The sequence below is a fragment of the Schistocerca piceifrons genome, chromosome 4 (assembly GCF_021461385.2).
Source record: "Schistocerca piceifrons isolate TAMUIC-IGC-003096 chromosome 4, iqSchPice1.1, whole genome shotgun sequence".
NCBI classification, from domain to species: Eukaryota; Metazoa; Arthropoda; class Insecta; order Orthoptera; family Acrididae; genus Schistocerca; species Schistocerca piceifrons.
Genome location: NC_060141.1, coordinates 144,371,970 through 144,386,146, shown reverse-complemented (window position 1 = coordinate 144,386,146; position 14,177 = coordinate 144,371,970). Strand labels below are relative to the sequence as shown.

Sequence of the window (14,177 nt, the reverse complement as noted above, 5' to 3'; positions counted from 1 at the left end):
AGAAAGACTTACCTAAGGGGTAAAAAGGACAGGTATACGCGCGCACACACACGCACGCGCGCAGACATTTGTAAAGGGAAAGAGTATGGGCAGAGATGTCAGTCGAGGCGGAAGCAAAGAGGCAAAGATGTTGTTGAAAGACAGGTGAGGTATGAGTGGCGGCAACTTGAAATTAGCGGAGGTTGAGGCCTGGCGGATAACAAGAAGAGAGGATATACTGAAGGGCAAGTTCCCATCTCCGGAGTTCTGACAGGTTGGTTTTAGTGGGAAGTATCCAGATAACCCGGACGGTGTAACACTGTGCCAAGATGTGCTGGCCGTGCACCAAGGCATGTTTAGCCACAGGGTGATCCTCATTACCAACAAACACTGTCTGCCTGTGTCCATTCATGTGAATGGACAGTTTGTTGCTGGTCATTCCCACATAGAAAGCTTCACAGTGTAGGCAGGTCAGTTGGTAAATCATGTGGGTGCTTTCACACGTGACTCTGCCTTTGATCGTGTACACCTTCCGGGTTACAGGACTGGAGTAGGTGGTGGTGGGAGGGTGCATGGGACAGGTTTTACACCGGGGGCGGGTACAAGGGTAAGAGCCAGAGGGTAGGGAAGGTGGTTTGGGGATTTCATAGGGATGAACTAAGAGGTTACGAAGGTTAGGTGGACGGCGGAAAGACACTCTCGGTGGAGTGGGGAGGATTTCATGAAGGATGGATCTCATTTCAGAGCGGGATTTGAGGAAGTCGTATCCCTGCTGGAGAGCCACATTCAGAGTCTGATCCAGTCCCGGAAAATATCCTGTCACAAGTGGGGCACTTTTGGGGTTCTTCTGTGGGAGGTTCTGGGTTTGAAGGGATGAGGAAGTGTCTCTGGTTGTTTGCTTCTGTACCAGGTCGGGAGGGTAGTTGCGGGATGCAAAAGCTGTTTTCAGGTCGTTGGTGTAATGGTTCAGGGATTCCGGACTGGAGCAGATTCATTTGCCATGAAGACCTAGGCTGTAGGGAAGGGACCGTTTGATGTGGAATGGGTGGCAGCTGTCATAATGGAGGTATTATTGCTTGTTGGTGGGTTTGATGTGGACGAATGTGTGAAGCTGGCCATTGGACAGGTGGAGGTCAACGTCAAGGAAAGTGGCATGGGATTTAGAGTAGGACCAGGTGAATCTGATGGAACCAAAGGAGTTGAGGTTGGAGAGGAAATTCTGGAGGTCTTCTTCACTGTAAGTCCAGATCATGAAGATGTCATCAATAAATCTGTACCAAACTTTGGGTTTGCTGGCCTGGGTAACCAAAAAGGCTTCCTCTAAGTGACCCATGAATAGGTTGGCGTACAAGGGGGCCATCATGGTACCCATGGCTGTTCCCTTTAATTGTTGGTATGTCTGGCCTTCAAAAGTGAAGAAGTTGTGGGTCAGGATGAAGCTGGCTAAGGTAATGAGGAAAGACGTTTTAGGTAGGGTGGCAGGTGATTGGCGTGAAAGGAAGTGCTCCATCGCAGCGAGGCCCTGGACGTGCGGAATATTTGTGTATAAGGAAGTGGCATCAATGGTTACAAGGATGGTTTCCAGGGGTAACGGACTGGGTAAGGATTCCAGGCGTTCGAGAAAGTGGTTGGTGTCTTTGATGAAGGGTGGGAGACTGCATGTAATGGGTTGAAGGTGTTGATCTACGTAGGCAGAGATACGTTCTGTGGGGGCTTGGTAACCAGCTACAATGGGGCGGCCGGGATGATTGGGTTTGTGAATTTTAGGAAGAAGGTTGAAGGTAGGGGTGTCGGTGGGGTCAGGAGGTTGATGGAGTCAGGTGAAAGGTTTTGCAGGGGGCCTAAGGTTCTGAGGATTCCTTGAAGCTCCGCCTGGACATCAGGAATGGGATTACCTTGGCAAACTTTGTATGTGGTGTTGTCTGAAAGCTGACGCAGTCCCTCAGCCACATACTCCCGACGATCAAGTACCACTGTCGTGGAACCCTTGTCTGCCGGAAGAATGACGATGGAATGGTCAGCCTTCAGATCACGGATAGCTTGGGCTTCAGCAGTGGTGATGTTGGGAGTAGGATTAAGGGTTTTTATGAAGGATTGAGAGGCAAGTAAGAAATTCCTGGAAGGTTTGGAGGGGGCGATTTTGAGGAAGAGGAGGTGGGTCCCGCTGTGACGGAGGACGGAACTGTTCCAGGCAGGGTTCAATTTGGATAGTGTCTTGGGGAGTTGGATCATTAGGAGTAGGATTAGGATCATTTTTCTTCATGGCAAAGTGATATTTCCAGCAGAGAGTACGAGTGTAGGACAGTAAATCTTTGACGAGGGCTGTTTGGTTGAATCTGGGAGTGGGGCTGAAGGCGAGGCCTTTGGATAGGACAGGTTTCGGATTGGGAGAGAGATTTGGAGGAAAGGTTAACTACTGAATTAGGGTGTTTTGGTTCCAGATTGTGTTGATTGTAATTTTGAGGTTTTGGAGGGAGTGGAGCAGGAAGTGGGAGGTTGAGTAGATGGGAGAGACTGGGTTTGTGTGCAATGAGAGGAAGTTGAGGTTTGCTGGAAAGGTGGTGAAGGGTGAGTGAGTTGCCTTTCCAGAGGTGGGAAACCAGGAGATTGGATAGTTTTTTAAGGTGGAGGGTGGCATGCTGTTCTAATTTGCAGTTGGCCTGTAGGAGGATGCTCTGAACAGCCAGTGTGGATGTGGGAGAGGAAAGATTGAGGACTTTTATTAGGATAGAAGTTGACGGGTGTGTTCATTGGCTGAGTTGATGTGTGACCGATCAAAGGCAGAGCCACGTGTGAAAGCACCCACGTGATTGACCTGCCTACACTGTGAAGCTTTCTATGTAGGAATGACCAGCAACAAACTGTCCATTCGCATGAATGGACACAGGCAGATAGTGTTTGTTGGTAATGAGGATCACCCTGTGGCTAAACATGCCTTGGTGCACTGCCAGCACATCTTGGCACAGTGTTACACCGTCCGGGTTATCTGGATACTTCCCACTAACACCAACCTGTCAGAACTCCGGAGATGGGAACTTGCCCTTCAGTATATCCTCTCTTCTTGTTATCCGCCAGGCCTCAACCTCCGCTAATTTCAAGTTGCCGCCACTCATACCTCACCTGTCTTTCAACAACATCTGTGCCTCTTTGCTTCCGCCTCGACTGACATCTCTGCCCATACTCTTTGCCTTTACAAATGTCTGCTTGTGTCTGTGTCTGTGTCTGTGTGTGTGTGTGTGTGTGTGTGTGTGTGCGTGTGTATACCTGTCCTTTTTTTTTTTTTTCCACTAAGGTAAGTCTTTCAGCTCCGGGGATTGGAATGACTCCTTACCCTCTCCCTTAAAACCCACATCCTTTCATCTTTCCCTCTCCTTCCCTCTTTCCTGATGAAGCAACCATTTCTTGCGAAAGCTTGAATTTTGTGTGTATGTTTGTGTTTGTTTGTGTGTCTATCGACCTGCCAGCGCTTTTGTTTGGTAAGTCTCATCATCTTTGCTTTTAGATATATATATATATATATCTATTTTTCATGTCATATGGAAATTGATTTTTAAATACTTTCACGTGCTGTTATTGAATAACATTTCGTATAATTCAGGTTTGTGGTAGAATTGTTTGCAGTAATTTCCACTGTCCATTGAGAGAATCTAGTTGCAGCTGAACGATTTTATTGATCTGTTAGTCATGTTCAGATGCCTCCGTTGGGTTTTTCCTGTAAAAGGCATATGTGCACATCCCAGCCTCGTAATTCTTATTACCATATACGAAAAGTTAGAACTTTGTTGCAAGTTATGCACTGAGAACAAAATTTGCTGTCATTGCCTTGGAGATATTATACTCAAGACTCTTGGACATTCACTAGTCGCACAATAATATGTAGTTTGAACATGTCTAAACTTGTGGCTGAAAGATTTGAAGACTTGCCGGACATGTAATAATCTTGAGACTATACATTTGCATATTACATGCACAAATGTTATTTTACAGGAGGATTTGAAGCCAACAAACCACTTCCTGTGGAACCTGAGGTCTCTCCAGAGCAGGAGAGTGTGGAAAGATTGCTTGACTCAGCACTTCAAGATAAGGAAGCCAGGTGTGTACTCATTGTAACATTGACAATGTGGGTGAATATGTAGGAGTAAATTGACTTCACAGCATCATTATTCTGTAAAAAGAATCACTAACTGCTCAGAGAAAGCATTGAGTTTTGGTTAGACTCTCTTGATACCTCATGAAAAGTAAGTAAGGTAACATACCTACAGCATCACTAATGACCTTACTTTTGTGTGTCCTAAATCTTACTCACTGTTACCATAATAAAATGGCTCTGAGCACTATGGTACTTAACATCTGAGGTCATCAGTCCCCTAGAATGTAGAACTACTTAAACCCAACTAACCTAAGGATATCACACACATCCATGCCTGAGGCAAGATTCGAACCTGCGACTGTAGCAGTCCCGTGGTTCCAGACTGAAGCTCCTAGAACCACTGGGCTACAACGGCCAGCTACCGTAATCATAACTGTGCTTATTACATATATTATAATATTAATAGATTACTGTTTCTCTTGGAACAATGCTCCAAAAATTTTAATTAAGACACTGTTTTGCTCATTGTGTCACAAAGAATCTGGTTTACATTTGAAGAACACTGTACACCCCCCCCCCCCCCTCACACACACACACACACACACACACACACACACACACACACACAACACTCCTCCCATAACTTCAAACAGAAAAAACATAGCTGTTGTGCTTTCCTAACGTCAGTGAAGAAATGGCTGACACTTGGAAAGATCATGCTTAACACTATATTATCACCCTTCTTTTCAGTTCCAGCCAGAGGGTAGTTACTCGGTTTGTTGGTTAACATAGCTCGCTCCAGTATTCTTTAATATAGCTTGCCCTAGAAAGATGAGAATAGAAGAGTACAAATTCTCTATCTTATTTTGGAGATTGCTATGTTGTCCCAGCTTGTAACATTAGTGTAGGCCCTACTGCACGTGCATTTTCTAGGTGACCCCTTGCAAGCTTCCAGTGGTAGTGGATAACATTGCAGTGATATAAGTGAAACCTACGCTCTGTTCTATGGTATTAGCTCTATGTATTTCCTCCTTTGTAATTCAATGTCCCATGACAAATTTTGTGCACGTCAGAAGACTGTGGAACATATGAGAAACAATTTGTAACTATATTTTTCATCTATTTTCATTTGCTTACTATCTACTGTGGTCTTCAGCATATCGGTACAAAAATCTGAATTATTCTACAAAATTGAGATATGCTTGTGTTTCATTTTGTGGCCACACTCTTTCCTTGTGTGAAGAGTGCATTGTGACTTGTCACACATACTACTGTGCTGGTGAAGAGAAAATTTGTCTTCTGCTGAAATAATGTGTGCCAGACAAAAATTTTGTTTGTTATTAAGTCCACCATTATTTCTGTATTTCACCACTAGGGAACCAAAAGATTTCTGTGGCCTGTTTTGTATGTTTATAACAGAAAGGCTATAGTGTTTTTATGTTCAGAGCAGCACATCATTGTTTTTCAATAATTAGTCAGCAATATTGCACAATTTGAGAAAGACATCTTTAAAGGAAATAATCATTGAATTGGAACTACTGGGTAGCAGTAGACAGGCACACACAGATATTTAGTGTGGAAGTTCAAACTAAACACTGAAAATTACCTGTCTCCTATCAGCCTTTATTAAACAAGGCAAAGCCATGATTGTATGCTATATGGTCATTTGAAAGAATGTCATTTGAGATTATTCAGAAGCATAATCCAGGTTCATTCAGTCTCCACCAAAATGGATCAGATCCAAGAAAATGAATCCAAAAGCTGAGTAGCAGTAACACAGAGGTCTTCCAATGAGTTTAGAACTAACATTGTGCCCTCTTTAACTGAAACTATCAAGGGCACTTCTTGCAGCTACATTTAGTTTTTGTATTTCCTCCTGTTATTATTTAATCCACTAATGTTTGTGGCAACTCCCCTACCAGAATCTGTTAGAACAGTGATATAAATTACTAACTGAATTGTCGAGTCCACACTATAAATAACATAAATACCCTTTGCAGCCTTTGGAAATAAGACAATCTAAACCACAATTACTTCTTAACCCAACCCACTAAAACTTTTAGGTCTAACTGGTGATTTAAAATTTCAACCATGGATTAAGAATGTTTTAAGTAACTATTTCTCTTAATAAATAACTAGTAATCAATTGTATGTACAGGGTTATTACAAATGATTGAAGCGATTTCACAGCTCTACAATAACTTTATTATTTGAGATATTTTCACAATGCTTTGCACACACATACAAAAACTCAGTTTTTTTAGGCACTCACAAATGTTTGATATGTGCCCCTTTAGTGATTCGGCAGACATCAAGCCGATAATCAAGTTCCTCCCACACTCGGCGCAGCATGTCTCCATCAATGAGTTCGAAAGCATTGTTGATGCGAGCTCGCAGTTCTGGCACGTTTCTTGGTAGAGGGGCCCCCAGGGGCTCAGCGTTCATTTGCTGAGTACAGGCTTGGCGACCCCGGGGTCCTGAGCTGGGGACTGGTCAGCGCCGCCGGTCTCCTGTCACCGTAACCCCCGGACATGCTTCAGCGACCACCGTATGGTGCGGCGGTGGAATGTTGTGTGCTGCGGGGAATGGTAATCTTGGCTTGACTGCCTGGATTGCGAGGAAGGTAAACCTCTATAAAAAACCCTCAGTCTTACGGTGTGCTGCGCGCCTATAAGATGCATGGCTGTTGGGGTGGAACAGTCGCAAGCGGGCAACCTCTGGGGCACCTGCCGCACCCCAGTTGTATATGGCTTACTCAGGCACGCGGGGCTCTGTCTGAGCGGACCTTTAGTTCCCTAGCTGCTCGTGGGACCGCAATGGACCCTTCGACCTCTACATTTCCCCCTACCAGTGGATTGGGTGGGCCACTGGTAGGCAAACACACCCCATCGAAAAAGCGACTTCGTGCTGCGAGTCCTCCAGCTCCTGGTGTTGCTAGAGATATATCAGACTGTCGTAACAGAGCACATGCTGAAACTCAGAATGTGTTTTTGATTATTAAACGAAAGGAGGGTAGCTTTGAGAGGGTTTCTCCCTTTTACATCCAGAAGGGTCTTGAGGGACTTGCAGGTACACTGAAATCTGTTAAGCGACTGCGCAATGGTACTCTCTTAGTTGAGACTTCTAGTTCCCGTCAAGTCGCTTCTCTTCGGAAAGCACCCAGTCTCGGAGAGTACGCTATCGAGACCGAGCTCCACTCCACACTCAACTATAGTAAGGGTGTTGTAACATGTAGGGACTTGGTGGATATCTCCACAGACGAGTTGAAATCTGAGTGGGCTGACGAAGGTATTTTTGACGTGCAGAGTATTATGAAGCGAGTCGATGGGGACCTAGTAAAATCCGACTCGTTTATTCTCACGTTCAGTTGCCCGAGACTTCCAGAGCATGTTAAAGCGGGGTTGTTACGTTTGCCAGTACGACCATATTTCCCCAACCCAATGCGCTGCTTTAACTGTCAGCACTTTGGGCATACTACATTGGGGTGCAATGGGATAGCCACTTGTGGTAAATGTGGTCAGCCTGCCCATGAAGGAGCCGATTGTTCATCGCCTGTGAAGTGCGTGAATTGCTTTGGGAGTCACCCTGTCTGGAGCCGGGTCTGCCCCATCTATCTCGAGGAACGGAAGATACAGGAGATCAAAACATCTAAGCGCATCCCCTATGGTGAGGCCAAGAAGCTCTTTAAGGCCATGCAACCTCCTGTGTTTACTACATCTTTCGCTTCCGCCCTGAAACAACCAGTACAAATGGCCACTGTTGCTATGCAAACGGAGGTTGCTAGTGTTAGCACTAATACCTGCGTTTGCCAGTGCACTTGTGCTGCTGCGGTTGTTTTGCAACCTGCAGCTCTCCCCGCAACGTCGGACAAGGCCGTGGTTGCTGACATTGGGGTACTTCCTGCCTCTTCCCCTATGGCACCTTCTGCCCAGGCGAGTAAAGCTCCAACTGCTGACATGGCTCTGCATTCTAAGCCCCCTAAGACAACGACGCCGAAGGTGAAGATTTTGCCACCTGCGGAGACTGATCAGGGTCGGTCCGATGACGAGGCCATCGTACTGTCTGACATCTCCCGTGGGTCGTCATCGGAGCTGATGGACATTGATGTCGACCGGGGGCGCTCTTCTCGCCCCAGGAATAAATCTCCGGCTAGTACGGGTTCTCCTCCAAAACACAGAGGCAGGGTGAAAGTTCAGCCACCCTGATCACTGGCTCCCATCTTACAGTGGAACCTGAATGGGTTCAGGACGCATGTGGCCGAACTACAACTCCTTGTACGTGAGTTCCCTTTGTGCTTATGTCTCCAAGAGACACATTTTCAGGCCACTGACGCTCCTTCTTTACGGGGCTATACCGTCTATCGGAAAGATGATCTGACGGGGGAAAGGGCAAAGGGTGGTGTTGCGGTTTTTGTCCGTGACATGCACCCCTCATCTGAGCTCCCTCTCGTTACAGACTTGCAAGCAGTTGCAGTTGACCTTCTTGTGGGTCAGAGGCTCACAGTCTGTTCACTTTACTTACCCCCTCAGGATGCGATAGACTCTGAGGCTCTCACGGACCTTATTGGCCAACTTCCCCGCCCATTTCTTCTTCTGGGGGACTTCAATGCTCATAATGTCTTATGGGGCTCTTCGACTACTTGCCCCAGGGGTCGCATTCTGGAAAGCCTCATGGTGTCTGAAGAACTGTGCATCCTCAACTCTGGTGCTCCCACTCATTTCTGTACTGCTTCTGGGTCGTCGTCAGCTATTGACCTTTCCTTTTGCTCTCCAGCACTAGCGGATTCTGCTCTATGGGAGGTTGATGCTGACCTTCATTCTAGTGACCACTTCCCCCTTTGGATTCGCCTCCTGGATGAGGCTATGGCATTTCCGGTACCGCCCCGGTGGTACCTCTGCAGGGCTGACTGGACACTTTTCAGCCAACTGGCTGTTTTGGAACACCGTGCCAGCGTCCACGAATGGGTAGACCATGTTACAGCTGTGATCTCCCATGCTGCTGAATTGTCAATCCCACGGTCATCCGGTCATCCCAAGAGGCGTCCTGTCCCTTGGTGGACCCCTGAGTGCCGCTCAGCCATCCGAGCCCGCCGTGCAGCTCTGCGCCGCTTCAAGTGCTGTCCCACAGCTGACAATCTTGCAGCCTTTCGGGTGGCAAGGGCTAAAGCGCGGCGCGTGATTAAAGAGAGCAAACGACAGTCATGGCAATCGTTCTTGAACTCCATCTCCCGCTCCACTGGTTCTACGAAAGTATGGGAAGCCATCAGGAGGATTTCCGGGAAACTCGGCCAGCTACCTGTCACGGCATTGCTGCATCAGGGAAGTCTCCTCACGGCGCCGAGAGACATTGCCCAGACACTGGCCATGCATTTTGCGGAATCTACCGCCACTATTAGCTGTGATCCAGATTTCTGCCGCTACCGCACTGCCATCGAGAGGGGTCACTTGGACTTCCGGTCTCCAAATTCTGAACCCTACAACTGCCCCTTCACAATGTGGGAACTGGATTCGGCGCTGTCTGTGGCTCATGATACTGCACCTGGTCGTGATCAAATCCGGTATAGCATGCTGCAGCACTTGTTACTGCCTTCCAAGGAAGTTCTCCTGAATTGTTTTAATATGATATGGTTATCCGGCACGTACCCTGACTCGTGGAGGGAGGCGATTTTGATACCCCTCCTCAAACCAGGGAAGGACCGAACGCATCCCAGTAGTTATCGAAGTATCGCCTTGACGAGCTGTGTCGGGAAGACGTTGGAACGCATGGTCAATCGTCGCCTGGTTTGGCTGCTCGAGACCGGGCAGCTTCTTAGCCCCTCTCAGTGTGGCTTTCGGAGATGTCGTTCCACTATAGACAACTTGATCCTGCTTGAGGCGGCCATCCAGCAGGCCTTCCTGCGTAACCAGCATTGTCTAGGTGTATTCTTTGACATTCATAAGGCGTATGACACTACTTGGCGCCGCCATATCCTCAATCAACTCCATGAGTGGGGCTTTCGTGGCCGTCTCCCCATCTTCATTCGGTCCTTTCTTTCCCACCGCCTCTTTCGCTATAGGGTTGGTAATGTGCTATCTGATTTGTATGTGCAGGAGAATGGTGTTCCTCAGGGAAGCATTTTAAGTGTCACCCCCTTTGCCGTCGCCATTAACAGTATCACGTCCACTATCCGGAGTCCTGCCCAATGCTCCTTGTTTGTGGACGATTTTGCTGTTTTCTGTTCTTCCTCCAGTCTTGTCACTGCTAGTCAGCAGTTGCAGCTTACGATACAGCGATTAGAGGCATGGACTGCGAAGACGGGTTTTACCTTTTCTGCAGACAAATGTGTGTGTGTTCATTTTAATCGTTCTCGACATCTTTTTACGTCCCCTGAATTGCGACTGAGGGACGCCATTCTTCCTTTTAGCGACACTGTGCGGTTCCTGGGCCTCACTTTTGATTCAAAGTTGTCGTGGTTGCCTCACCTTAAAGACCTCGAGGTGCGGGCCCTGAAGGCACTGAATATTTTGAAGTGTCTGAGCCATCGGTCAATAGCTGACGACGACCCAGAAGCAGTACAGAAATGAGTGGGAGCACCAGAGTTGAGGATGCACAGTTCTTCAGACACCATGAGGCTTTCCAGAATGCGACCCCTGGGGCAAGTGTCTGAGCCATCGGTTTTATAGGGCTTTCGTCCGACCGCGTCTTGACTATGGTTGCACCGTGTATGGGTCAGCAAGGCCTTCGTATCTGAAGATTCTTGACGCAGTACACCATGAGGGTATCAGGCTGGCTACTGGTGCCTTCCGTACCAGTCCCATCCCCAGCCTGTGTGCTGAGGCAGGGGAACCGCCGCTCGCCATCCGGCGGAAACTCCTCATGGTGCGACGGGTGTGTCAATTCCTTGCCTGTCCTACCTCCCCTGCGTACCCTACCGTTGCCCGACCGCCTATGGAACGTCTCTTTTCCAGTCGTCCCAGGGCAACGAGACCATTTGGGATTCGTGCCAAGCATTTGCTTGAGTCCCTTGGTGTGGAGCGTGTGGCCCCCCAACGACAAGGTTTTCCTCGCCTGCCTCCCAGGTTGCTCCAGAGGCCCAGCGTCCTTTTAGACTTGTCGGAGTACCGGAGGAGCTGCACTCCTGCGTTTGTTTTTACCTCCTTATTTTATGATATTTTAAACCAGCATCCCGACCATGTACCAGTATTTACAGATGGCTCTAAACAGGGGGACTCTGTTGGTTGTGCTGTTGTTTTCCCTGATCGACTCGTCAAGTTACGGCTTCCTGCGGCGTTTACCATCTTTGATGCCGAATTGTTTGCGATCTTGCGGGCATTGGAGCAGATGAGATGTGTCCCCAGTCGTAAGTTCCTCATCTGTTCTGACTCCCTGAGTGCCCTTCAGACCATGCAACACTTGTACCCAGCGGATACGGTCGTCCAGAACATCCATGATGCCCTACTCCACCTGCAGCAGCAGGGGAAGGAGGTTTCCTTCTGCTGGGTGCCGGGGCACGTGGGTATTAGGGGAAACGAACTGGCAGATATGGCTGCCAAAGATGCATGTTCCCTCCCTCACGTTGTTGACTGTGCCGTCCCCCTCCGTGCTGTTACCTCCCTCCTGCGTTTTCGCATTCTGCGTCAGTGGGAAGAGGAGTGGCTGGCAGTCGGTGAAAATAAGCTGCGTCTGGTCAAGGCCACCACGCGGCCTTGGCGTACGTCCTACCAGTCATGCAGGCGGGATGAGGTTCTCCTCACTCGCCTCCGCATCGGGCACAGTCCTTACACACAGAGTTTTTTACTCCGGCGGGAGGATCCCCCAATCTGCAGTGCTTGTGGCGTCCAGATTACTGTCCACCACATTTTACTTGATTGTCTTTTATTCTCTGACCAGAGGGCGGTGGTTTCTTTGCCACCGGATTTGCCCTCTATTTTGAAAGACGACGCATCATCTGTGGTTACGGTTTTATGGTTTTGTGTCCTGTCCAATTTGTTGCCACGGATTTTAGGGTGAGGGTTTTAATGTGCTGCTGGATGACTGGCTCACACAGATTTTAGGTAAGAGGTCCGCCAGTCACGAATACCTTTTTGTTTCCCTTCGGTTTCTGTCCTCCCTTCCTTGTTTCCTTTCCTTTTTTAGTGCACTCCTTCTCCTCTTGTTTTGCCTCTGTATGTGAGGATTTGGAACTGCATCAGGTCTGTGTCTTTTAGCTGTTCCCCTTGTTCGCTGTTCGTCTTTGTCCCTTCACTACATGTGTTCCTGTTTTTATGCGTTTGGGCGCTGATGACCTCGCTGTTTAGCGCCCGTAAACCTCAAACACACACACCTCTTGGTAGAGGAGGTTTAAACACTGAATCTTTCACATAACCCCACAGAAAGAAATCGCATGGGGTTAAGTTGGGAGAGCGTGGAGGCCGTGACATGAATTGCTGATCATGATCTCCACCGCGACCGATCCATCGGTTTTCCAATCTCCTGTTTAAGAAATGCCAAACATCATGATGGAAGTGTGGTGGAGCACCATCCTGTTGAAAGATGAAGTCGGCGCTGTCGGTCTCCAGTTGTGGCATGAGCCAATTTTCCAGCATGTCCAGATACACGTGTCCTGTAACTGTTTCTTCGCTCACTGCAGGCCGACCCGTTGATTTGCCCTTGCAGAGGCATCCAGAAGCTTTAAACTGCGCGTATCATCGCCGAATGGAGTTAGCAGTTGGTGGATCTTTGTTGAACTTCGTCCTGAGGTGTCGTTGCACTGTTATGACTGACTGATGTGAGTGCATTTCAAGCACGACATACGCTTTCTTGGCTCCTGTCGCCATTTTGTCTCACTGCGCTCTCGAGTGCTCTGGTGGCAGAAACCTGAAGTGCGGCTTCAGCCGAACAAAACTTTATTAGTTTTTCTCCATATCTGTAGTGTGTCGTGACCATATGTCAATGCATGGAGCTACAGTGAATTTATGAAATCGCTTCAATCATTTGTAATAGCCCTGTATGTTAGTAAAAGTTGTCGAAGAACTCAGTTTTACCATGTATACTTCTGTGATATTATTAACAGAACAGTACCTCTGCAAAATCCATGTAATGTAATAGTAATTTCCTAAGCTTGCAAATCTCGTATTTTAATTATAAGCAAAAAACAACAAAATGCAGTAACATGTTAAACATGTCACTGAAAATGCATTTGATAATAGTTTAGCATTTGTGGATAAAGAGAGATCATCTCACACAGAAGAAGCAATATTGCCAATAACATCCATAAGACAGATATTCTTTAGAGGCTGAAATATTATTGGCATTGTAGTAACAACAACAACAACAGTTATCTTGTTTCAACTTGCTCATTACAATCCGCTTCTATAGACACTGTTTTCTACAATTTGTAGCTTGCTCGTGTTACAAATTATTAAACACCGTGAGGAAATGCATTCAATTAATAAATGCAATGAAAATTCACAGTTAAACTTCATAACTTGTACCTGCCACATAAGAACTGGATATGCAAAGGTAGTCATAGTTGGATTCATTTATAGACAGTCCAGAAATTGCTGACATCAGTTGAATGAGCTAAGTGTAGCCAACTTCATTTTGTGGCCCTTGCCTGTCACCTAGGCTCAGAACCCAGCCTGTTTCCTTTCAGCTGTCAGACTGATGATTAGTGTCACTTGCAAGGTGAAACAATAGCTTATAATTTGATGAATTACTCTCGGGGACCAACATTAGCTCCCTTTTTTGAAGCCAGATGGTGAGTTCAAACCAGAAGTGACATATTCTTTGAAGAATTTGGGTGCAGATTTTTTATCTGTGCTATTGGTGTATAATTGTAGGGTCATTGTTGATAGGCCAGTGGCACACTTTGCTCAAGAAGCAGCTGCTCTAATAGCAAAGTATGTGTGGCATGCACAAGAGGGTTTTCAGATTAGTCATTCCTCTGTAAACCAGATGAACAGTTAGATACCGTACAAAAAGAAGCCTTGTGTGGGTCACTTGTAGTTGTTTTGTATGGGAATAAAAATCATTGTAGATCTGGAAGATAAAATTTAAAAATAACATTGGTTAAATGCAGAAGCATTAAGGGCAAGTTCCCAACGTTATTGCCACTCATTTATTGATACAACACAAATGTAATATTTGA

The 14,177-nt window shown here is 47.0% G+C and overlaps 1 protein-coding gene across 5 annotated transcripts in view; it reads left to right on the top strand.

The window, feature by feature from the left end:
• LOC124794625 (tyrosine-protein phosphatase non-receptor type 2-like) overlaps positions 1–14,177 on the top strand; it is a 75,031-nt gene that overhangs the window by 46,780 nt on the left and 14,074 nt on the right. For all 5 annotated transcript variants that reach the window (XR_007016589.1, XM_047258124.1, XM_047258122.1 and 2 more), the window contains exon 8: positions 3,967–4,072. Coding sequence is in view for 4 of the 5 variants with exons in the window: in XM_047258124.1 (XP_047114080.1) it covers positions 3,967–4,072 (106 nt within the window). In the remaining variant the exon portion in view is untranslated. The remainder of the gene's footprint in view (positions 1–3,966; positions 4,073–14,177) is intronic.